The 26,495-nt window shown below is 42.5% G+C and overlaps 1 protein-coding gene, 1 long non-coding RNA gene and 1 other non-coding gene across 4 annotated transcripts in view; 2 read left to right on the forward strand and 1 right to left on the reverse strand.

Annotated features, from left to right (window-relative positions):
* Positions 1–6,251: 6,251 nt before the first annotated feature.
* LOC119863727 lies at positions 6,252–8,832 on the reverse strand. The gene is made up of 3 exons (XR_005295720.2): positions 8,716–8,832; positions 8,203–8,257; positions 6,252–6,349 (listed from the first exon to the last, which is right to left on the reverse strand). It is a non-coding gene; the product is annotated as an uncharacterized LOC119863727 (long non-coding RNA).
* Positions 8,833–10,623: 1,791 nt separating this feature from the next.
* Positions 10,624–26,495, forward strand: part of NOP58 (NOP58 ribonucleoprotein) — a 37,763-nt gene continuing 21,891 nt past the window's right edge. Inside the window, exons 1-6 of one of the 2 annotated variants that reach the window (XM_038422282.2) lie at positions 10,624–10,892; positions 19,067–19,143; positions 21,490–21,542; positions 23,547–23,671; positions 24,619–24,755; positions 26,067–26,131. In XM_038422282.2, the coding sequence (XP_038278210.1) occupies positions 10,848–10,892; positions 19,067–19,143; positions 21,490–21,542; positions 23,547–23,671; positions 24,619–24,755; positions 26,067–26,131 (502 nt within the window). In that variant the 5' untranslated portion in view covers positions 10,624–10,847. The remainder of the gene's footprint in view (positions 10,893–19,066; positions 19,144–21,489; positions 21,543–23,546; positions 23,672–24,618; positions 24,756–26,066; positions 26,132–26,495) is intronic. The other variant, XM_043505602.1, reaches the window with a different exon arrangement.
* Positions 21,826–21,914, forward strand: LOC119840941. The gene has a single exon (XR_005288354.1). It is a non-coding gene; the product is annotated as a small nucleolar RNA SNORD70 (small nucleolar RNA).

The raw sequence follows: 26,495 nt of genomic DNA on the forward strand, positions 1-26,495 counted from the left end.
AGGACATCATTTCCAGGCTGTGTTTCTCAAAATGACTTGATTTATAATAAATGTGGCACACTGTATATAAAGATATATTTAAAAAAAAAAAAAAAAAAAACCACCTCTTGCTGCTTATTTCCCACTAGAATGTGTTGTTCATCGGTTTTACATGACAATTGAGCTCTATGAAATTGTCACTAACATGATTAATTTAACCAAAGAAAAGAACAGCAGGAACAGAAGAACTCGAACACCAAGATCAGGACAGACAAGACAGTTGTCTCTAAATAGGTTGTTTTTCATAGCTCCTCAATAATTAACATAGGAATTGCCATAACAGTTGACAGGAGGTCCATCTAGTCCTGTACTCTGTCTCCCACAGCAGCCAATGCCAGCTGCTTCAGAACAGTGCAAGTAGTAAGCAACAGCTGAATAAAGCATCCAAAGGAAAAGTTTCATTCTGACCCCCACTAACTAGAGGTTGGCTTATGACCTAAACCATGAGGGTTTACAAAGCAGTTAGTTGTACAGTTGTCCCAACCACTAGACTGAAGATCACATGACTCTGCTGTTTAAAAAAAACATTTTATTGAATATTCTTTCTTGCTTGCTAAAATTTTAGCATATATATTTGGCAATGGGCTTTTAAAAACTTTTTTCAGGTAACAGTAGGTTTGGTATACAAGTGTAGAAAAAAAAAAGATACAATGCTATGTAAATAACAGAACTGGTCTACATTGCACCAGTGTACACCTCGGATGTAGACATGTTGAGCCACTGCAGTGCAAGCCCTGGTTTGCATCAGTGCAGCACAGCCAGGTAGAGGTATGCATCAGTAGCGACAGTGGTGAAAATTCTTCTAATGTAGACTGACCTACAGTATTGGTGGGTTGGACTGCTTATTTACTAGTATTCTTTTATGCCAGATATTTTAAAAAAAATGAAAGTAGTACTCCTGTTCCATTTTGTCTTCTGAACATGCTCACTGTGGAGAAGACTATATGTAAATATATATTTTGCTTTAAGTTCTAACTACATGTAAAAATACATGTAATAAAAGCTGACTGGCAAGTAGAAAAGGAGTACTTGTGGCACCTTAGAGACTAACAAATTTATTTGAGCATAAGCTTTCGTGAGCTACAGCTCACTTCAGTGGAAGTACTTCTTCAGATAAATTGGATACAATCACTGGAATTTGGTCTCACTGAAAGACGAGAATCCTACTTGAACTCCCTTACCTAGCCAGGCTTTTAACTTGATTGAAACATCTATCCATTGAACAGGGAAATCACACTTCCCAGAGACATCCGTTCTGATAACAAGGGGCTGGATTCATCCTGCCCCTTCTATAGTCCTTTATCCTCATGCAAAACCCTACCAACTCTGAGTGGTAGTCTTTTACACTCACTTTGCACAAGTACAAATGAACAGACAAGGTGAAGAACAACAGAGAATCTGACTCTAAATCTGCATTGCTGTATTTCATAATCAACTGAGTTCTACTTGAAATAACACTGCATCAAGGAGCAGACTTGCATCAACCAATTGGGGGGGTGCATTACTACAATTCTGATAAACTGTTTATATGACAATTCGTGGAATGAAATCAATGGAGAAGGAATTAATATTTAGTTGTGACATTAAAAGACTAGAAGAGTCTGAAAGAAACAAAAAGTTCAACATGGCCCCATGTAGCCAACTACAAAAATGCATTTTCTTCCTTATTAGGAAAGCTTTCTTGGACTGCAAAGCCAAAAGCAGCAATCCAACATCATGAGAGCTAAAGGTAAAAACTCATAATGAACAGAAGAGATTCTTAAGAATCTAGAATCCACAAACAAAAATTGAACTATATGGATACTTTAAACTAACCCAGATAACACTAATAGAAAATAGCAGACAAGAGCTGCTCATATTCCAAGTTCTATTACAACAGTAATACAGTATTCGCGGTGATTCTAAGTAACAGATTATTTTGTGACTATGGGAATTGATTGGGATTTAGATGTGTGTTCAATTTTCAGCTCTACCATAACAAGTCCCCACACTTAAAATGGCAATAATAATAATAAATAATAATAATAATACATCTTTTTGCCCACTATCTTGTTTACAAAGAAGTTCTTTACAGCAGAAACAATTTCTTACTATGTGTTTGTACCGGGTCTAGCACAATGGGATCTTGATATCAGGTGAGCCTCTAAGAACAATAATAATAATACATCAGGCAAATTATACAATGTACACCTCAGCTAGAGCTCAAGCACCTTCAACACATACTTCATTTAAAACTAAAATATAACAAAGTACCCTGTATTTTAAGGTCCAAATATACACACCAACAGTTTCTCTCAGCCACGTCCACAGTAAATCTTGCTGACACAATCACAACCAACGCCTCACCTCTTCTGTAAACTCACTTTTGCCCTCTTTTAGTGCATTCCCAGGTGCTATGTATAATCTTTCCTTCTTATTCTTATCCCTCTGCATCTTTTAGGGAAATCAACTGCCTGATGCCAATAAGATTAATCACCATTCATGCAATGAGCAAGTAACCTATCCTTATTTACAGAATTCAGAGGCTGACTGTTTGGGAAAGGCTTTTAACTACTTCCCTGCCTGTCGGCCCCTTTACTCCATCACACAGATCATCTCAGATCTTTAGTATAGGACCCACTAGAAAGCTCACAATACCAACCTGTAAAGCTGGAAGGTGCTTAGAAACTAATATAGTGGTGGGCGTCCATACAAAACCAGACATAGAGAGGATAAGTAATATTCAATGCTGAACAGTCAAAACCTTTTGAACCAGAAAGCCTAGAAACTGGTGTTTTATACCAGTGGAATGCTCTTCTCAGTGGAATGAAACATCTTTTTCTAGACCTAGATGACCGTCAGATACTGGATTTTAAAATCATGGCATTAATTATTTTTAGACACCGTTGTAGATAATTTTAGAGGTTTTTTTTACATATACTAGTTAATTAGTTATTTTTGCTCTCCCTCATAAATCTATATTGCTGGATTCAAAATGCTAATTAAATCTAGCTAGAGTGATTAAAAAATCCTGATCAAGAGACAAATCATGATCACTTTAATAATTAGAGAACTTGCATTACCTTCAGTAGCATTACCAGTATGAATAAAGTGAACAGATGTGGGTCAAAACTCTCAAATATTATCATATTTTTTGCTGAAAAATATCAATTAACATAATATTTTGCTCTTCTATAGCAGCTTCCATCTGTGAATCTCAAAGTGCCTTACAAACATCAATTATCTTAGCTTCACAAACACACTTGTCTATGGGCCCTGATCTTTGTAAAGGCTGAGCACCTGCCTCTCTTATTTACATAATTTGTCACCATTTCATTCAGGTAATTTTTTTTAAAGGTACTAAAATATAAAGGAAATCTGTTAATCTTGAGGAGCCAATGCCAAAGTCTTTTCACATGCAAAATTCCCATTGAACTCAATGGGAGTTCTGTTCATGGAATGACTGCAGAAGCAGACCCTTATTTATACAGAATGTGACCGGATTTCTGGCTATTGGCCGCACCATGTATTCCTTACTCAAGAAACAGGAAATAAGAATTCAAATGGTGGCTGACTCAGATCAAGTTCTGGATTACACAAACCCCCTTAAATGGAGACGTGAGTGTCTGACATTAATTTATCAGGCATAGGCATCACTTGGAACCTCTCTTTCCCCTTCTTTTTTAATTCCTACATGTTCCCATGTACCTTGAACCCAATCCTGCATTCCTTACTCAGATAATACTCTGTCTGAAGTCAATGGGAGTTTTGTCTGAGAAAAGATTGTAGGCTTGGGCCCCTTATCCCTTATTTAATTCTCAGCCTTTCAGTTATTCAAAATATACATGAAAGTAGGTCAAATGCAATCATGCAGAGTGAGGGTGCACTTTCTCAAGAAGCCAGTAGGTGACACATATGAATGTTTTAAACCAGTCACGTCTGGCAAACTTCCTTATTTTGAAACAGCATTATGATTAGGGTCCTACCAAATTCACGGCCATGAAAAACGCGTCTCGGACAGTGAAATCTGGTCTCCCCCCAGATTTCACAGGGTATACCAGCATATCTCAAATTGCGGGTCCTGACCAAAAAGGAAGCTGCAGGGGGCCACGGTATTGCCATCCTTTCTTCTGCACTGCCTTCAGAGCTAGGTGGCTAGAGAGAGGCAGATGTTGGCCGGGCACCCAGCTCTGAAGCAGCGTTCCCGTCAGCAGCAGTGCAGAAGTAAGGATGGTAATACCATATCATACCATGCCATTACTTCTGCGCTGCTACCTTCAAAGCTGGGTGGCCGGAGAGCAGCAGCTGTTGGCCGAGCACCCAGCTCTGCAGGCAGCAGTGCAGAAGTAAGGGTGACAATACCATACCATGCCATCCTTACTTCTGCGCTGTTGCTGCTGCTGACAGCCACCCTGCCTTCACAGCTGGACTCCTGGCCAGCAGCCGCCACTCTCCAGCTGCCCAGCTCTGAAGGTAGCGCCGCTACCAGCAGCAGTGCAGAAGTAAGGGTAGCAGTACTGCAACCTCCCCTACAATAACCTTGTGACACCCAACCCCCAACCCACCCCACCACAGCTCCTTTTTGGGACAGGACTCCTATAATTACAACATCATGAAATTTCAGATTTAAAGAGCTGAAATCATGAAATTTGTGATTTTTTAAATCCCATGACCATGAAATTGACCAAAATGGACCATGAATTTGGTAGGGCCCTAATTATGATTTTATAAATAATTAATAAACAATATTAATTCACACATATACATTTAACATATTTAATAAAGAATTAAGGAAAAAGCTTTTCTAGGACACATGCAATTAAGTAAATGATCTAAGAACTTAGCACTTCCTCAAACTAATTTAAATTAGAGATAGATTCAGGGGGCTGATTCTCCTGTAGTCCTTGTCTAAACATACAAAAATTATGACACTAACTATGCTAGCATCATTACGATACCCCCTTGGTATGGATGTAGTTATATCAGTTTAAAGGTATAACTATTCTCATAGGGAAGACCAATAAGCTATACCAATATAAGGCACCTTTATACCAGCATATAATTGTGTCCACACATATTGGTAGAAAAATCATGCCCTTAATCAAAATATTATAACAGTAAAACTGACAAGACAAGACAAGACAAGACTGTGTAAATCAGGAATAATTCTGCAGAAGTCTGTGGAATTACACTAGTGCAAGCAAGAGTAGACACTATCCTGATCTTTCACAGTTTGAATCTGGACTCAGATCCAAATCGCATGAAAATTTGATGATATTTGAATTCGGTGTTCTAATTAACTCATTGTAGTGATACATTCAACTCATAGACCAGGATCAGAATTCAAACTTCCTGAGTTCCAGGAACAGGGGCAGGATGCAGTGTTCCAGTACAGATGCATTTTTAAATTAATTAACACATTATATTTCTATTTTCATTTTGTTTCTTGGGAAAAAGAACAAATGTGGTATTTGATCTGTGACAACTGTAAGAAAACGCATATCCCAAAACCCAAAAGAAAAGAAAAAGCCTTCTTAAAACTTCAAGATAAAACAACAGAGCACCACAGGCTGTATACGTAATCTCTCTAAAGCAAAGCAGTTTCTTGTCCAGCTTGAAATGCAGTTAAGACACCACATGAGTGCACAAAGGCAGAGTAAATTAATTTTAATTTTCTTCCGTTAGTGAGAGGAAAGCAAATCTGTGTTCAGTAACCTACTAAGTTATGAAAAATAAACAAAGAGTTAAACTCAGGATGACATAGAAATCTGTTAGCAAATAAAACTTAACAAGACTAGTGCCGTAAAAACACATAAAGACACCATACGGTTACTACAAATGATATATTAATAAACCATAACATTCTGGATAGTGATTTGAATATTTACAAGTAGCATGTTGAGTAAGAAGTTACTCAAACATTTATAACTACTGCATTATAGAAGCAGTTGGTAGAAGATTTAAGTACTTTTCTCTGCACAGTTCAAAACAAAACAATACTGAAACTGTAACATACTTTCTGATGACAAAATTTATCTCTGAATATTATTTCTATGGATATGGGCTACAGCCATGATGATGAGCATTTTAGAAAAGCCCTGCCAACAGATATGTATGTGAGTAGACCCATTGTCTTTAATGAGAAATGTATGCGGAGGCCCTTAATTAGACAGCAAGACCCAAAAGGAAAGATATCACCAAGTCTCCTAGCTATCCAGAGAAAATAAATGCAAAGCATCTGATATAAATAAATTATTGTCCACTGGCTTTGTTCTTTACTTTTTCACTGATCAGGACACTGTTCAGTTTTTGGACTTTATGTCCTGGTCACCTGTAACAGAAAAACACAAGTATTTTTCAGGGTAATATATAAAGTTCCTCAAATTAGAGCCATCTATGGCAGTGATTTTCAAAGTATGGGTCGCGACCCAGTACTGGGGTTACGGAATGGAAGGCACTGGGTCGTGGCGGCTCTGGTCAGCACTGCAGACCGCACCGTTTAAAGTCCCGTCAGCGGTTCTGCCCAGCTAAGGCAGGGTAGTTCCTACCTGTTCTGACACCATGCTGTGCGCCGGAAGCAGCCAGCAGCAGGTCTGGCTCCTAGCCGGCGGGGGTCACAGGGTTCCACGCACTGCTCCCACCCCGAGCACTGGCTCCGCACTCCCATTGGTGGGAACCAGCCAATGGGAGCTGGGGCGGGTTGGTGCCTGCAGGTGAGAGCCGCATGGAGCTGCTTGCGCACCTCCACCTAGGAGCCGGACCTGCTGCTGGCCACTTCCGGGGCGCAGCATGGTCCGCGGTGCCAGGACGAGCAGCAAGCCTGCCTTAGCACCTCCACTGTGCCACTGACCAGGAGCCACCCGAGGTAAGCTCGTGCCCCAATTCTCTGCCCTCTCAAACCCAGAGCCCCCTCCTGCACCCCAAACCCCTTATCCCCAGCCCCACCCCAGAGCTTGCACCTCCAGCCCAGCACCACTGATCTATGGCATTCAAGGTATGCACACAACTCCCATTGATATTAACTGTAGTTTCAGTTTCATCTCCTTCCAAGACTTCTTAAACCAGAGGTGGGCAAACTACGGCCCGTGTCTGGCCCTTGAGCTCCCGGCCGGGGAGGCTAGCCCCGGCCCCTCCCCTGCTGTCCCCCTCCTCCGCAGTCACACTGCCATGCAGGCATCACAGCTTGCGCCCGCCCACCTCCCAGGCTTTCCAATAAACCAGTCCTGCCACTCTGAGGGGCATGGTAAGGGGTGGGGAGTGGGGGGGTTTGGATAAGGGGCAGGAGGTCCTGGGGGGGCACTCAGGGGACAGGGAGCAGGAGGCAATTGGATGGGGTGAAGGTTCTTTGGTGGGCAGTCAGGGGATGGGGAGCAGGGGCTGGTTTGATAGGCATGGGAGTCCCGAGGGGCCTGTCAGGGGGCGGGGGTGTGGATAGAGGTTGGGGCAGTCTGAGAAAAGGGGGAGTTGGATAGGGGGTGGGATCCCGGGGGGGCGGTTAAGGGTGGGGGGTCCTTGGAGGGCGCAGTCAGGGGACAAGGAGCAGGGGGAGTTGGATGGGTCGGGGGTTCTGACAGGGACAGTCAGGGGGTGGAAGTCGGAGGGGGCAGGGGCCAGGCTGTTTGGGGAGGCACAGCCTTCCCTACCCGGCCCTCCATATAGTTTCGCAACCCCGATGCGGCCCTCGGGCCAAAAAGTTTGCCCACCCCTGTCTTAAACTGTTATGTAATGTTGCTGTGCAATGTTAAACAGTTGCTCCACTTCAGTGCTGGGTGAAAAAAATCCTGTATATATTTTGTAAATCTATTGGTAATGTTTATATAGCAGTGTGGGATCCTTCTGCTAAATGTCATTATATGGCTGTTGGAATCATTGTTATAGATATTAGTAATATAGGATACTACCAGACATGAATGTAACCATCAATTCCTTTATTAAATCCAAAGGCCCAATGGTATTTATACACTTGCTCTGAACATGTCTAAAAGCCTAAATAATAAGCAGTTACTATACCCAAACAGTAACAAACATTCATAAGCATTTGATTAGAATACTCACAAAAGGATGAGCCCCAGAGATAACCCTCTTATCCTGGCTTGCTCCAGCATATCAGAAAGAATCTGATAAATACTCCTAGCAAGCCTGGTTCTTTTATACAGTCCAACAAACAAGTGATGTCATACTGACCTTTATAAAAAACAGGTTTTGGCCAGTTTGTGGTTGACTTCTTTCTTGGCCTTGGCTGAAACAAGATATGACTGTGAGGCCTCTTTCTTTCACATTATCTTAAATTTATGGATCTTAAAGCTTGGTTCACCTCCTTACACAAGCCCATATTTTAAGATAACGCTAGTATGTTGGAGGTTACTGAAAGTTTATCACATCACAAGACAACTTCTCTTTGTCTGTTAGAACCAGTTTGTAATAATTTCTTATAGTTGAGAGGCCCCTTTTCCAGAAACTTCCATTTTATCTTATTAGCCATATTCCAAGCTCAGCATCCTCTCCAGATCTTGTCTTGCTAGAGGCCACTTTCTTTTTAACATGTTATTCTCAAGGCCTTGTTATATTTGCTTAACCACCTACAGTCTATACAAGCTACAAAGAACATATGTTTAACTAACCCATTTATGTTAAAACCATCTTACAATGGCCTTAAGTGAAGAGCTCAGCTTGAGCCAGAATAGCCAGTATACCTACCAGCAGTTCTGCAAGTGCTAATGGCCTTTCTGTCCTCCCCAAGGAATTATTTTGCTTTCAGAATGGATTCCAGCCAGTACATGAATGGACAGAAAGGCCCTACAACTGAAAACTCACTCCAGGTGTGGGGATGGAAGAGGCCAACGTCAAACCAGTTCAGATCCAACACTTGAGACACCAGAGAGCTGAAGGCCAGTTGAGCCTGCTTAAATTCTTGTGCTGGAGAGCCATCTTCCAATCGGGCAGAAGACACTGAGGCCAGACTTGCTGGATCAAGATCCTAGAGCCCACCAGAATAGAGGTAGATGGGAAGAAGCCAACAGTCATACTCCAGAGCACAAACAGCTGCAGAGGAGATTGGTTTGGGCTAAAGAAAGAGGTGAGAGAAGGAGACAGTGAAGACTAGAAAGGGGAAAGCAGATCGGAGTGCAGAAACATTGGTTGATTGTGTTTTGGGGAAGAGAGAACTATATCAGCACTTTCTTTTCCATTAGAGCACTGTCTAAGCATCTGATACAAGTGGTCAAAATAGGGGGATTACTTAGAACAGATCCATTCCTCCATCTTTATAAAAAATGAAGGTGTCAGACTACATTTTCTGTGAACTTCAAAGCCTAGAGCCCAAGACAGGTCTACGAGCAAGAGTGAAAACGTAAAGTTGGATTGTCTCACCAACTGGAAATCCAAACAATTCAGCAACTCTGAGCTAGAGAGCTTCTATACTGATGTGAGTTGTAGGTATATCCTGCAGCTTATTAACCCCCTGGGGGGGCAGGAAGGGGCAGGGGTTCAAACAACCCTGATAAAATAGTAGTCACCTGCAGAAATGTCCACAGTGGTACCACCTACATGAGCTTCCCAACAGCTTGGGGGCTCCGGAGGAATGTAACAAGACAGCCCCATAGGCTAATACAATTAGAGAAGGGTAGAACTGGCAGGGACTTTGAGAGGTCACCTAGTCCAGTCCCCTGCACTCAAAGCAGGGCTAAATAATAACTAGTGCGTTCCTGACAGGTGTTTGTCTAACCTGTTCTTGAAAACCTCCAGTGATGGAGATTCCACAATCTTCTGAGGCAATTTTTTGTGCTTAACCACCCTGACAGGAACTTTTTCCTAAACCTCCCTTGCTGCAAGTTAAGCCCATTGCTTCTTGGCCTATCTTCAGATGTTAACCTGACCAATTCTTCACCTGCCTCCTTGTAACAACCTTTTATGTAGTTGAAAACGGTTATCGCGTCCCTTCTGCTCCAGACTAAACAAACCCTGTCTTTTGAATCTTTCCTCATAGCTCATGTTTTCTAGACCTTTCATCATTTTTCGCAAAAAAGAAAAGGAGGACTTGTGGCACCTTAGAGACTAACAAATTTATCAGAGCATAAACTTTCGTGAGCTACAGCTCACTTAATGCATCCGCTGAAGCGAGCTGGAGCTCACGAAAGCTTACGCTCAAATAAATTTGTTAGTCTCTAAGGTGCCACAAGTCCTCCTTTTCTTTTTGCGAATACAGACTAACACGGCTGCTACTCTGACACCTTTCATCATTTTTGTTGCCCTTCTCTGGACTTTCTCTAATTTGTCCACATCCTTCCTGAAATGTGATGCCCAGAACTAGACACACAATACTGCAGCTGAGGCCTAATCAGTATAATTACTTCTTGCTTACAACACTCCTGCTAAGGCTTCCCCCTTCATCCCAGGGCCAGGGCCAGCGCTGGGCTGCTAGGAGCCCTGGGATCAACAGCCGGGATTGAGCCGGGCTGTAACCCCCACTGAGCCCGCCCCCTTGCTCATAGCCTCGGCCTGCCCCCCTTTGAGCACCCTGCCGGCCCGAGCCCTCTCCTCACAGCCCAGACCCGCCCCCCGCGCGCTCTCGCCCCGCCCCGCCCCGCCCCGCCAGCCACTGAGGCCACGCCCAGCCCTCTCTCCTCCCCCGTCATCCGCTGAGTTCCGGCCCCCTGCTTGCGGCGAGGCCCGGCAGCTTCCGGTCTCCTCACTTCCGGCTCGGCGTGGGCGCTGCGTCTTGCCGCTGGGAGCCTGCGGCCCTTTTGCCGCACGTGGCCGAGTCCTGCCGTGCTTCCCCCGAGGGCGCCTGACTCTCGCTGACCCGACCCGGCCCCGCACCTCTGCCCGCCATGCTGGTGCTCTTCGAGACCGCGGCCGGATACGCCGTCTTCAAGGTGAGGCGGGGGGCCGGGGCAGGCCGCGTGCCGCCGCCGCCTCGTCTCGTCTCGCCGTTCCCCGGGCGGGCCGGGCTCGCGCGAGGGGGATGGGGCGACCCGTAGCTCTCGCGGCCCCTTCTGCGGCAGCAGCGCGGGGGAGGGGAGGCGCGCGCCGTGCCCGGGGTCCGGGTCCCACCCACGTGGCTGCGGCGAGAGGCCAGTGCTCGGGCCGGGCCCTCACGAGCTGGGCTTAGCGCCGATGCCGAGCTGGGGAGCGAGGTCGGGGAGGAGTTGGCCTGGCTCTGGTGCGGAGTCTTGTCTCTCTGGAAAAAAAAGAAAAGGAGGATTTGTGGCACCTCAGAAACTAACAAATTTATCTGACCGTAAGCTTTCGTGAGCTACAGCTCACTTCATCGGATGCATCCGATGGATGGAAACCACCGAATGTATCCGATGAAGTGAGCTGTAGCTCACGAAAGCTTATGCTCAGATAAATTGGTTAGTCTGTGTCCGCAAACAGGAAAGGAGGATTTGTGGCACCTCAGAAACTAACAGGGCTGCTACTCTGAAACTTGTCTCTCTGGCTTGCCCCAGGTGTGTAGGCGGCGGGAGCAGGTTCGCACAGGAAAGAGAGGATTTACTCTCGCTTCCTGCCCTACGAAATCGTTGTCTGCCTCGCCTGGCTCCTTGGAGGGTAGGTCTGACCCCTGCCTGGGGCCGTGGCAATTCGTGGATGCGTCTGGCGGGGTAAAAGGGACGTAACCTATCCTGCAGCGTAGTGCAGGCTTAAATGCCTTTGCTAACCCTGCAGAGGTCAGTTTCTATCCTGATGTATGAGGCTTGAGTTACAGTATTCTGTTTGACTAAGTATAATTGTAAATGTCAGTTTTCAGAGTGGTAGTCGTGTTAGTCTGTATCAGCAAAAACTTTTTTTTTTTTTGTCTAGACTGGGTTGGCCAGTGTACATGGCAGAGAGGGCATTGCTAGCACATGATGGCATATATCACATTGGAGGATGTGGAGGTGATTGAATTGGCCTCGTTAGCACTACAAAAAGTAATTTTTCCTCTGTTGATGATCACCCCTTCTTGTCAACTGTTGAGAATAGGCCACTTCCACCTTTATTGAATTGGCTTCATTAGCACTGACCCCCCCCCACTCAGTTAGGCAACTCCCATCTTTTCATGTACTGTGTGTATATACTTGCTACTGTATTTTCCACTCCATGTATCTGATGAAGTGGGTTTTAGCCCACGAAAGCTTATGCCCAAATAAATGTGTTAGTTTCTAAGGTGCTACAAGGATGCTTCCTTGTTTTTGTAAATGTCAGTGGCCAGAAGTCTACAGCTACAGCATTTCATTATGACCTCTTGTGCTATCAAAGACTGACTTCCTGCTCACATCCAAGAGGAGCAAGCTGGTCATGTAGTTTTTAATTTTAACCAGCAGTTTTGGAACAAAACAAAAGCTTTCAGAATTCTATCAACTCTTAGCAGAAATTGTGGTGTTTACCCCTAACTAGTCCTCAGTTATTTCCCTTTAAATATGCTCACATTGCATCTATTTCTGGGACTTTTTAGCATTTGTTGTAATTGATATCATGCCTGTAGTTCCTAAGTGGAAGGACTGAGGCAAACATAATAGCAATGATACTAATATATTTTAAATACTGTATTTACAAGGTGTGTTGAATTTAAGTTGATCTGCTATTGTTTATGTAAAATGCTTGGCTTGACTGGTATACATGTGCATTTGCATTCTGGCTGAAATTAGGAGAATTCATCCGCTATACTTGAGAAGAAAAGATTCAGTTCTCACATCTCTCCTATCTTTACATAAGCAGAGATAGGCTGATGCGCCATGCTGCTGAACTGGTGTACTCTGTAACCTGTCTGCCAGGTGGAATCAGCAGCAACCAGGGCCAGGCTTAATATGTAGGGATTCCTTTTCAATAATAGAGCACAAAACCATTAACATGGGAAAATTACACACCATCCCCTGAATGCTTCTAAGAGGCAATACTTCCCCTCTTGCAAGCACAGAGTCTGAGTGTAGAAAAGAAATTGTTAATGAAAGGAGGAGAGTCACCTGGCATTAATTTTAGAAAATGCCACCAGCAGGATTCATCCAAAAATACCTATCCTAGAGTATATTAAATTATTTTATGATATTTGTATTGTGATAGTGTGCAGCGGCACAGATCGGAATTGGGACAGCGCCGTGCTAGTCTGAAGTGGAACTTCTTAGCTGATGTTACCTTTTGCTCTACTTAGCTGCAGCTTCCTTCTCTGGATGTTTCTGACTGTGCTATTGCTGCTAGAGCCACATTGTCTGCCTGTAAAACGATATAGAAATCCAAAACTCCACAGGGCCAGGGCTTCATTAAAATCAGTGGTTTTCAACCTCTGGTCCGTGGAGCCCTGGGGGTCTGCAGACATATAGATTCATAGATATTAAGGACAGAAGGGACTATTATGATCATCTAGTCCGACCTCCTGCACAACACAGGCCACAGAATCTTACCCACCCACTCCTGCAAAAAAAACCTCTCCCCTGTGTCTGAGCTATTGAAGTCCTCAAATCATGGTTTAAAGACTTCAAGGAGCAGAGAATCCTCCAGCAAGTGACCCGTGCCCCATGCTACAGAGGAAGGCAAAAAACCTCCAGGGCCTCTTCCAATCTGCCCTGGAGGAAAATTCCTTCCCGACCCCAAATATAGCGATCAGCTGAACCCTGAGCATATGGGCAAGATTCACCAGCTAGATACCCAGAAAAGAATTTTCTGTAGTAACTCAGATCCCACCCCATCTAACATCGCATCACATACTGGTTCTGACCAGGTTCAAGAGGCACCGTAGTGAAAGAATGGGCTTTTGGTAACAAGGGGCAGCCTGAACTGACTCAGGGTCCCTCATTTGATCCTTGAACTCGTATGAGACTATAACCAGGAGGTCAAAACACTGTTGGAAGCATTTGAAGGACTTTGTCTCCATGTGGTAAGCTTAGCATGAGTGTAAAATATACTGGTTTGTATTTTTTTCATGTAATGCTTCTGTCCTAAATAAATGTACTACACTCTTAAAGCTGGGTGGTCACTCTCATAGCCCCTGGGAGATAGCAGAATGGCAGGAATAAGACTACGGTCAGAATTGCTGGGATAAGCACAGTAAATTACAATAAGATTGCAAGCGTGTCCACCCCAGTCTGGAGGAATACGAGTCCCTGCCTATAGAGAACCCATGGCTGGAGGCCTGTGACCTAAGGAGGCACCCTTAAGGAGACCGTGGAGGGAGAAGAGGGGCAATTAACCACTGAACTGTGACACTTATTGGTTTAATGCAGACTTTTGTAACTCAATACTCCTGCTCTTGGAAATGATCACTAATTTCAGAAGGGGCCATTCCAACTTATTAAAAAGTGATTTTTTTTATTAGAGCCTGATGTAACTGAAGAGTTGCTAATTGCAGTTTAGTATGTTTAACTATTTCAAAACTATCATGGAAAACAGTTTGAACTAAACGTATCACAACTACTTACCAGTACAGAACTCGTCTTTCAGCCAGTCCAGCTCTTTTACCTTAACTTCACCTCCTGTACGTACACACACACACACACACACACACACACACACACACACACACACACACACACACACACACACACACACACATATCATAAAAAACCTACAGCTGATGGGCAAATTAACTGCATCCACCCTTCAGATGGTAATTTAGTGGAGATCAAGGGCCAAAAATCAGCAGTGAAGTGGTGCTGTAAGTGGAAAAATAGTTGAAAGGCGTCAACAATAGGTGACTATGAAAATGAAGTTTCATAAGAACAGCCATACTGGGTCAGACCAAAGGTCCATCTAGCCCAGTATCCTGTCTTCTGACAGTGACTAATGCCAGGTGCCCCAGGGGGAATAAATAGAACAGGTAATCATTAAGTGATCCATCCCATCACCCATTCCCAGCTTGTGGCATACAGAGGCTAGGGACACCATCCCTGTCCATCCTGGCTAATAGCCATTGATGGACCTATCCTCCATGAACTTATCTAGTTCTTTTTTGAACCCTGTTGTAGTCTTGGCCTTCACAGCATTCTCTGGCAAGGAGTTCCACAGATTGACTGTGCATTATATGAAAAAAATACTTCCTTTTGTTTGTTTTAAACCTGCTACCTATTCATTCCATTTGGTGACCCCATGTTCTTGTGTTATAAGAAGGAGTAAATAACACTTCCTTGTTTACTTTCTCCACACCAGTCATGATTTTTGTAGATCTCTATCATACCCCCCCACCTCTTAGTTGTCTCTTTTCCATGTTGAAAAGTCAGTCTTATTAATCTCTCCTTATATGGCAGCCGTTCCATACCCCTAATAATTTTTGTTGCCTTTTTCTGAACCTTTTTCAATTCCAATATATCTTTTTTGAGATGGGTCAACCACATTTGCACGCAGTATTCAAGATGTGGGCATACCATGAATTTATATAGAGACAATACGATATTTTCTGTTGTCTTATGTCTCCCTTTCTTAAGGATTCCCATTATTCAGTTTGCTTTTTTGACTGCCGCTGCACATTGAGTGGATGTTTTCAGAGAACTATCCACAATGACTCCAAGATCTTTCTTGAGTGGTAACAGCCAATTTGGACCCCATCATTTTATATTTATAGTTGTGATTATGCTTTCCAATGTGCATTACTTTGCATTTATCAACATTGAATTTCATCTGCCATTTTGTTGCTTGGTCACCTGGTTTTGAGAGAGCCTTTTGTAGCTCTTCGCAGTCTGCCTGGGACTTAGCTAGCTAGAGCAATTTTGTATCATCTGCAAATTTTGCCACCTCACTGTTTATCCCTTTTTTCTAGATCATTTTATGAATATATTGAACAGGACTGGTCCCAGAACAGACCCCTGGGGGAATGCCATTATTTACCTCTCTATTCTGAAAACTGACCATTTATTCCTATCCTTTGTTTCCTATCTTTTAACCAGTTACCAATCCATGAGAGGACCTTTCCTCTTATCCCAGGATAGTTTACTTTGCTGAAGAGCTTTTGGTGAGGGACCTTGTCAGAGGCTTTCTGAAAAATCTGAGTACACTCTATCCACTGGCTCCCCTTTGTCCACATGCTTGTTGACTCCCTTGAAGAATTCTAGTAGATTGGTGAGGCATGATTTTTCCTTTACAAAAAACATGTTGACTCTTCTTCAACAAATTAGTTTCAACTATGTGTCTAACAATTCTGTTCTTTACTATTGTTTCAACCACTTTGCCAGGTACTGAAGTCAGGTTTACTGGCCTGTAATTGCCTGGATCACCTCTGGAGTCTTTTTAAAGATTGGTGTCACATTAGCTATCCTGCTGTCATTTAATACAGAAGCTGATTTAAATGATAGGTTACAGACTACAGTTAGTAGTTCTGCAGTTTTACATTTGGGTTCCTTCAGAACGCTTGGGTGAATATCATCTGGTCCTGGTGACTTATTACTATCTAGTTTCAGTGTGTTCCAAAACCTTCTCTTGACACCTCAATCTGTGAAAGTTGCTCAGATTTGACACCTAAAAAGAATGGCTTGGGTTTGGGAATCTCCCTCACATCCTCAGCCGTGAGTACCGATGCAAAGAATTCATTTAGTTTCTCCTCAATGACCTTATCACCCTTGAGTGCTCCTTTAGCATCTTGATCGTCCAGTGGCCCCACTAGTTGTTTAGCAGGCTTCCTGCTTCTGATGTACTTAAATTTTTTTATTATTTATTTATTTGTTTGTTTATTTATTTATTTTGCTATTACTTTTTTAGTTTTTGGCTAGTTGTTCTTCAAATTCTTTTTTTGGCCTTCCTAATTATATTTTTACATTTCATTTGCCAGAGTTTATTCCTTCTTCTGTTTTCCTCATTAGGATTTAACTTCTGCTTTTTAAAGGATGCCTTTTTGCCTCTCTCTGCCTCTTTTACTTCATTGTTAAGCCATGGTGGCACTTTTTCAGATTACAGATCCCAGAAAAGGCATTCTGGTTCTCTCATCAGTCAAATGTATGTGAATGCCCCAGAAGTGCTGTTACCACCATAGAAGCGCACAGTTTAGCTCCTTTCTCATGCTATGTGCAAATGCCTTGCCGAGCACTTGCAACATTTATAGTTGAATTCTTGCTAGTCAGTTTTCAGCCTAAGACTTCTATGAGAGTGGTCCATGGACCACAGGTTGAATTTCCAAAAGGGTCTGCACCTCCATGTGACATTTTTTAGGCATCCGCAAATGAAAAGAGGTTAAAAACCACTGGTTAAAATTTCATTTCTGAATAAGGAGGAGGAATTGGAATGGGGGACTCAATAGAGAACTTCAATCTGTTGGGCATGCCTCCCTAGGAGGGCGCAGAGTACATTGCGGGAGTGGTGTAGTTGGGGCCCAGACCAGCCCCCACGGAGGATGGAGATGGAGGGAGCCACCCAGCTCCGCTCCTGGTCCTGACTGCGAGCCCCACGCTCAGGGATCCGCTCCCAGCTGTCTGCCCAGGGTCTTGGCTGCCTGCCCCATGCCCCGGGATCCTCTGCTGGATCTGTGTCTGGCTGCAGGCCTCGGCCCCTGGCAGAGGGTCCAGCTGTGGCCCCAGCCTCAGCCCCCTTATCCTTGTCTGCATCCCCCACTCCTGGCTCTGTGGGCCAGTGGAGCGCAGATGGGTAAGGGTAAAAAGTTTGGGGACCACTGCAATAGGTAGGGGAAGTTATTAGCAGGCCCAGAGGCTTTTTTTGCTTTATAGCTCTGTGGGAAATGTGTTACTGTGTTTACTTGTTTAGCTAATAGTTAAGTTTAAAAAAAAAAAATACAGTTCAAAAGAACCCTCTTGGTCTGGATTTGGAAATCTGAGAGGAAGCGAAGTAGCTCGCTCATTTGTATGATACCCAGAATGATTTCAGCATTCCTTCTATGTTAAATTGTAGTTGTGCTGTATTTGATTTGTGAGAACAAATCACAATGGTTTTTGAACATGGTACAAAGAACCACATTTATATCTTTGAAAAAGATTAGTGAAATGCTTCTTTGCATTTTAGTTAGAATTCTTGTCTACGCTACAAAATTGTTGACCTAAATTATGTCAACATACAGCCACCACATTAGTTGCTGCAGTTTTTCATATCCATGCTGCCCTCCTGTCGGTGGTGCATGTCCTTAGCCTGAGTGCTTGCCCTGATTTGAGGGGACAGGGGGAGCTGACAGGCTGTCAGCCCTGGGCTCATTGCTGGAGCCCTCCAACAGTGGGGCTTCAGCCATGAGCCCAGCGCTGTCAGTCCTGGGGTGAGAGTTGGGATGGCTCCAGCTGTGAGCCTGGCATGGGATTGACAGCCAACAGGCAATGTAAGTAATAGTTTCAACATGGACACTGCATTTCCCTAACTACATTGACCTAAGTGGTATGCCTCTCATGGAGGTGCAGTTATTAGGTCAGGGTTGTGGGCAAGTTACATTGGCAGGAGAAACACTGTAGTGTAGACCAGGCCTTAGTGCACTGCAAATTAAGTGAACGCAGAAATATGGTGGAGAAATATAACTGTGATCTCAACTCACCTCTGCCCCCTAAAGCATTTCTTTTTTGGACGTCAAGCTGAAATATCAGTGTGTTAACCAAGTGTAAGTCTTTAAAATTTACTCTTGAGGCTGTATTGGCATGGATTTATTGTACTGCAAAGAGGGTGAGCTCTATTTTAGAAGTGGCCTCATTCTTCCTCAAGTAACTTGAGGCTCTCTATAAAGGTGACTTGTTTTGTATTTTCTCATCGGTGATAGTGTCCTTGATCAGCTGGTGTGTTCACAAAGCAGTAGTAAGTTTGGTCCCAGGTCACTGGCGATGAGACACATGCTACTAAGGCTGGTTCTTAAAAAGAGAAAGAGAATGCAAATGTTCAGAAAGGGCCTGTCTTTATTGGGGGGGTGAAAAACAATACAGTAGCTGTGTTCCTGCTGAAAGTAAAATGCAGTTAATATGATCAAATATTGGTGGGGCAGAACTGGAGAGAAAATGGTAAGCAGTGGTCACAGATTGGATGGCTAAGAGCTACCCCACTGACTCAATTAACATCAGCTTTCAGGCAGGACACACGATAAAAAGTGGGGTCAGGGTTTCTTTACTGAACAATGATCCCAAACATCTTTAAACATTGGTTTAATGATTCTGTTTTTTATCCACAGGTCCTGGATGAGAAGAAGCTCCAGGAAGTTGACAGTTTATGGAGAGAATTTGAAACACCTGAAAAGGCAAATAAAATGTAAGCCGTTTGATGAGGGGCTGGCAGTCTGGCTTTGGAAGATAACTGCATGTTCAGATTAAGGAGCAAGGCCTTGCTTTGTTTTTCAGTATAATTCAGAGCTTTTAAATGTTAGAAGAGCGATCTGACCCAAGAACAAGGGGAGATCCAGTGGAATTAAAAAGTGAGAAATTCAGAACTGATAAAAGGAATTACTTTTTCCCCACAATGTGTAATTAAAATGTGAACCTCATTGCCACATGAAGTTGTTGAAGCTGAAAACTTAATGTTCTAAAAAGGATTGGACATTAAAATGGATATAAAGAGTATCCTAAGTTTGACAAACTTTTGGAAAGCATATTAAACTTCAGGGGTTAAGACAGTCGGAGTATTAGAGATCAGGGTGAAACCTAACGTGGGCGGGTGTAGTATCCTACATCTGCCTGCTGCAGGCTTTTTACACCTTCCTCTGAAATGTCTGATGCTGACCACTGTCAGACAGGATGCTAACCTAAATGGACTTTGGTCTGGTCCAGTTATGCAATTCTGATGTTTCTGAAAAGACATTGGTCTCACTCAGCCTTGCAGCAAAAGCCTTGAGCTGCTGTTGGAGATGATGCAAGTGCAATTTAGTAAGTTGAGAGGGTAGCTTTATCTGGGACCTTGCTTCTGTTAAAGATAACACAGCTTTTTCTGACACAGATTAATCAGAATTGGACTAGAGTCAGAAATCTGAGTCTGGAGATAATTGTCCTGGGTCGGGATGGCTTCTTAAGTGCAGCTCTTTAGATAACTGAGAGGAAGATTACAGAAGGAGGAGGAAGTTGGGCCTGGGGAAGTGTCACAGCTGATGTAGCTTGGAACTGTCCATAGGCTACTTGGACCTGGTAAACTGATGGGGAATAGAAAATCCTTCCATACACACATGAATGTCAGTAAGTGTTCTCATACCCCATCCCCAGAGCCAGTGATATGCATTTAGTGTGGCTGTTTTCCACCCCTTACCTTTCAGCTTCAACAGTGTATTCTTGGTGCATGCTCCCAGCATGGCTGTTCTCAGCTTCTCACCCAGAAGGGTAGGGCTTCCCCAGATGTCTGCTCATGTGGAGGGGCAGGGAGGAGTCTGACACCGCGGATTGTGGGTCACACATAGGAAGGAAAGGTGTGGGGCCACCTTGTGTTCTCACCCCATATCCTTGCCACTTGCTCTGCCACCTGTTTATTCCTGTCCCATTATCCTCTCTGCAGTCCCAGATCCCTTACCCCTTAATTCCCCATCCAAGTGAACATTTGCATGTGTAATTTATTTTCTTTTCAAAAATAGTTTGAGAGCCTTCTGAATTTTCTGCTATACTCAGATTGTTTCCTCCAAATAAAAAACAAAACAAAAAACACAGATTGTAGGTACATGCCTTTATTTCCTCCTCCACCCCCCAGTTTTCGTCAAGGCCAAATTAAAACTTACAGTGCCCGGGTGTTGCTCAGGTTTGACGGCCGTAATATGTCCCCTTGACTCATACAGGTTTTGAGAGTTGTGGCTACATAGCATGTGCTGTGTAATCCATTTGGCTTTTGCGAGTGTTAGGAATGTGCCTATCTGAAGAGCTAAACTTTTTCAAATGCTGTTTTCAATATTGCTCCTCCAAGGGGTAGTGGGTGCCATGCAAAAGCAAAACAAAACAAAAAAAAAATACAATCTGTTAACTTTAAGAAAAGTTGTTTTGGGGAGCCTGTATCTCAGGAATCCCTTGGTCAAATGAACCCAAATTTGGATGTCTACCTTCTGCCGCCATGAGAGTCAATAAATTTCAAGGAAATCCAAGTAACTGGATTGTAGAGCTCTTAGAAGAGTTAACCTGGAAACAGAAAGAGTTTTGTAACCTCAACTGTAGTAGACCTGGTGCTCTGCTACAGTAGAGGCAGCATATTCTTTGCTCTCACTAGTTAATCAAAGGAGTAGTGTTGAAATCTGAATAGTTGCTGTCTTTTTAAATATGAACTGCAAAACAAAAAGATGGCCTCACGGTTTTTTTTCAAATTTTTTGTAGATATTTTTTCATTAGAAATATTAGATTTTGATTTCTCACCTCTTTGGAGGTCTCTAGCAAGATCTTTGGGGGACTTGGGTGATGAAATAACAGCTGAAAGCTGACCTACAGTTCCAAGACTCGGACTCCCTTTCCCTTCATTTGGAGATAGGGAGATCTGAAAATCAAACTTCAGCCTCCTGTGATGTTCTAGGGAAGTAGGTATTTATGATGGGAGTTTGGGAAGTTAAGACAGATGCTGTGCATCATAAAGGAAGAGGGAAGGACAGGGATATTTTATTGTAAACTTGAGTATAAAAATACATTTTCTCTCCTCTAGAGTGAAGTTGAAACACTTTGAAAAGTTTCAGGACACAACAGAAGCACTTGCTGGTAAGTAAAGATGAGAAAGTTAACTCTGAACTTTGCAGCTGGGTTCTTTCTGAAAAGAATCAATCACATATTTTCATTATATGCCTCATACTCTCCTCTCGCCCTCTTATTATGTCTTCATTGTTTATCTTTTAGATTATAGGTGCTTCAGAACAAAACATAACTATTATAACCAGCTGCCATGCCTCTGGACACTCGATAAAAATATTGAAATCTAGTTATATGCTCCTGTGTTTATGGTCATGAACCATAAACCATTATGGCACAAATCAGTAGAGAATAGAACCCTGTTGTCAATGATGCATTGTCGTTGGTACTGAATTCTAATGATTTGATTAAACGTTTCGTCACTACCACTGAGACAACAGATAAAATGCTAGTAATAAATACGTTAGGGCTGTTTACGCTGCACTTCGTGGCGATGTATGATGGATATGTTTGTGTATTCAATAAATGCCTATTTCTCTAAGATCATGAATTCCTGAATTATTTGTAAATCACATGCAAAACCTGCCACTTGAGAGATTCTTAGGAATTAAGCACAAAAGCATTATAGGTTTTGAATAATCTGAACTGAAGTGATAGAAGAACATAGGCTAATGGTTATTTATGGGTGGCCTGATTCCTGTTCTTGAATGCAGTGTTTTTGTGTGTCCATAACGGTACAATCAGTTGATAAATGTCAAATGTAACATTTTGGCCAAACAATGAGTCTCACTACGTTAGAGTTGTTGGGATCACAAGTATAAAAAACAAAACAAGGAAAGTACAGCAAAGGAGATCACCTTTAAACATGGGATGCAGTGAAATCATAACTGAGATTAAAATTCCTGTTTTTTCCCACTTGCGTACGTGCACGCTATTTAGCGTGAGTGTGGCCTTGTTATAGCGCTGGGTATCAGGAATTCCTGGGTTCTAACTGCGCTAACTGATGCTGTGATACTGAAGCTGTGTGAGTTGGGAAAATCACCCAATTTCTCTGCCTTAGTTGAGGAATCTGTGAAATCAGGGATATTTAAACTACCTAGCTCACATGATTATTACTAGGATGGATTTGTAAATTGATTTGAAGAGAAGTGATAAATATGTAGCTAAGCATTATTTAAATATCAAATGGTTTAGGAACTATCTGTCAGATTTAAGGTTATATATTTAATGTCCCAAATAGCAAGGGTGAGAGGGTATTTATCACAGCAGTTACATTTGTTCTTCTATTTCTTTCTTTCAGGTTTTTTTAAATAATGGGTCACTTGGTTCTGCTTCACATGCTAGGCTGGAAATGTTGTACCAATCACAGAAGGTCACTGGAGCATGGAATTAATGTGTCAAGGGAGTTGCATAAGTGACCTCTTAAAATATGTCATGTGGGTTTGTGAAGCTTTTATAGATTTATTTATACTTCAAAATAAAAATTCTTTTTAAAACTCCTCAAATCCACATCACATACCTTAAAAAAGGCTGTATCTGACTTCTGCCATCCCCACAAATTGGCTTCATGCTTCAGTGGGCTTTCATGGATATTGCAACATCATCAGCGGAGAGTAACTACTGGACTATTGCCTGTGATGGCTGGTGATATATGACTTCAGGGGGTCTGAAAATGGATTGGGTAACTCAATTATATGCCAAATCTTCTTAGAGTTGCTTCTGGGGATGTTCAGTACATCTCTAAAGTTGGTGGATTGTTATCTTTAACAAAGTTGGCAGAATTAGGAGTCAAACCTGGTGATTTTCCATATATAGGGAGGAGGGAAAAATTAGAGGACAAATATTCTCAAATTAAGAACAGCAGATGTGCTAACATTTTACGACACTCATTTAAATGACTGCGGGGTTAAAAATATTCAACTGCAATTTTGGTTTGTATCGTAGCTTGCAGAGGTGTGAATGTAAGTGTACAGCCTTGTGTATCAAGTTGGACATGGTATTTTTAATACCTGTTAGATTTTAGAAAGTTTTGTTTGTTTATTTAGCCACATCTTTGTTCTCTTCTTCCCTCTACAGCATCCACAGCTCTGGTTGAGGGCAAGCTCAGCAAGAACTTGAAGAAAATTCTAAAGAAGATTGTGGCAAAAGATGCCCATGAACAGCTGGCCATAGCAGATGCCAAACTCGGAGGTGTCATAAAGGTGAAAACTGACTTTGCTTCTCTAATTTGGTTTTATTCTGCTGAGATGTTATGAATAAGGGCCTTTGTGGTCCTGTAGCCATGGAGTGTGCTGCAGATTGAGCTTTCGTTAGAAAAACGTTTCTAGTTCTTAGGTGGAAAGAGAAATTTTCAGATGTGAGCTGAATATAAGTTGATAGGATGTTGTCTGCTCTGCGAATGGACAACCTGAAACTTCACTCGGATGTGCACACTTCTTGTTTTCTCAGTGGGATATATGCTGTGAAAGCAGACAGCATAAATACAAACTGTTGCCCTACTGATCTTATTTATAGAAACATCCATTTGACGTGCTTATTCACTGTTGGTTGCTTTGGCAAGTGAGGCAGCTGCTTATTATAAGGTTTGCTGGGAGTTCACATTCCCCATAATCCCCAAATATGTGCATGTATTTTCCAGCCCTTGTCTGAAAGGGGGGGAAGTATAGAGGAGATGCATTAGGTTTATATTCTAAAATCCTTACTTGTGTCTGAGATTTCAAAACCCAAACCATCTCACGTTCCTTCCTCAGAACCAGAGCCAGCTACCAAACCCTCCGCTTCCTACTGTCTTCTGTTCGATGGCACAGTTGTGGGTGGTGGCTAGAGAAAACTGCATTAAAAATTAGTATGCAGTGTAGAACTAATCACTTACAAAATCCTGGTGTTGCCCCAGAGCTTAGGGGCAGAGTACACAGGGCCTTACTTACAAGTCTTGTTGCTCCTGATATCAGGATGTTCGAGTGCAAAATACATATGATTATTACAGTAGTGGAAATCCTGATGTTTATTACCCATGAAGGTTGTCACTTCTTCTGACTTTTTGCCTCGCATAAATGGGTAACAAGTATACCTTAGTAGTATTGAAAGAGAATTTGTAAGAGAATTTAAATAACTTGGTTAACACCTAATATTCACCTTAATTTTATAGGACAAGCTGAACTTAAGTTGTATACATAGCCCAATGGTTACTGAACTGATGAGAGGAATTCGTTCTCAAATCGAGGGGCTTATCACTGGCCTTCCATCGCGGGAAATGGCAGCTATGTGTTTAGGATTGGCACATAGGTGAGTTGCCATTGAAGCTGTAGTTCAGTACTTTCCACCAGCTTTATTCCATTCCTGCATCCTTGGACACCCAAAACTCCCTTTGATATTGGAGGGAGTCTGGGGTGTGAAATGAATACAGGATTAGGCCGAAAGTCTAAGCACGTTAATTTGGTTAAATCTTGCTCTAGAAAGAAGCAAGCTCTTGCAAGGTTCACTGTGTTTAGCACCACAGGTGCCAGTCAGACCTCTCAATATGTGCTGTAGCGTTAACCTGAGTTGAGTAGTTTTTTTCTTGTATATTATGTATGCAATTGAATAGTATCTTCTTTAAAATGCAGTCTTTGGCAATATGAAAATTAATTTTACATTAATCTATCACCACTGAGATATCTGATACCTCAGTGCTTAATGTAAATGTTGGACTCAGTGTTTCATGGAGATATGTAATTTATATTTCCATGACTGTACATATCCCAGTGATACATAATAATATAAACATTAAATAAAGACAGTGTTCTTGACTGTAGATTTAAGTAGAGCAGTAGCTCTGCACACAGAGCCATGACAAGTACACCATTAGGTGCCAGAAACTTAAGTTTCAATTCAGACTCTGAGAGGAACTCACTGCATGGCCTTGGGCAAGTTGCTGAACCTTTCTAGTTTACTCTTCTAAAATGGAGATCGTAACCTTCCTTGCTGGGGTAATTGAGAGAGTTAATGTTTGCAGCTTTTTGAAGATATAAATCCCTATGTACATGCAGAGTTTTATTTTGGCATAATCTAAATGTGTGATGCAAGATCCTAGAATGTATTTTAAAAGTATATATGTTGCGCTTGTGCTAAAATGTAGTTAGAAGGACGAGGGAAGTTTATCTTTAGTTCTTTATAATCATAGTCCTGAGTTTCACCACTTCATAGACACTGTTTCCCATGGATCAGTCCCAGCCACAGGAAAACTGGAAATACTTGCTCTGTTTTGTTTTTGTGAAGAAATTTGCAAAATGTAATGAACAGCAAATTTCCCGCCACTGTGTGCGTGTAGACTATGCAGAGGGACAGCCAGCCAATCATGCTTCTCCTTTCCGGTGCCTTGGTTCTGCCCATCATACTGGGTATGTGTGTGCTGCAGTTGTTATGGGACTGACCAGCAGCAGTGCTTCTCCAAACTTCCCATTATGTCCAGCAGAGGCCAGTCCTTGGCTTTAAATTAAACAAGTGTGAATGAGTCTACAGCTGGACTCATTCATGCAAAATAAAACAGGTGGAGAATATATGGTTTTTGCAGTGGAATGCCAGGGGTGTAGCTAATAACGATATCTTTGTTTTTAGCCTCTCCCGATACAAGCTGAAATTCAGCCCAGACAAAGTAGATACAATGATTGTCCAAGCAATCTGTGAGTATATTCAGAATTTCATCTTTAAGTATTCTGCAGGGGCAGCTAACTTTTATTATCACAATTATTAAAATGTGTCCTTTTCAAGATTTCTTCTAGTGTTTTAGTATAACAGGGCAATCTGAATCAACCCAGCATAAGTTTTAAAAACTATTGCTTATGAAAGGAGTTACTGTAATTTAAATATCAAATAATCAGAGAGGGTGATATTAAAAGGTGAAGACCTTTATTATCTAGAAAACAGCTATAGCACATACAGTGGCATTTCAAGCTTCCCATTGCTTCAATTCCCAGTGTGACTCACCCTGACTAGTGATAAGAAGTTAGTTGTTCCCCTAAGTATTTGGTCATTGGTACCTCTGCT

Source organism: Dermochelys coriacea, chromosome 11 (genome assembly GCF_009764565.3).
Source record: "Dermochelys coriacea isolate rDerCor1 chromosome 11, rDerCor1.pri.v4, whole genome shotgun sequence".
Classification (NCBI taxonomy): domain Eukaryota; kingdom Metazoa; phylum Chordata; order Testudines; family Dermochelyidae; genus Dermochelys; species Dermochelys coriacea.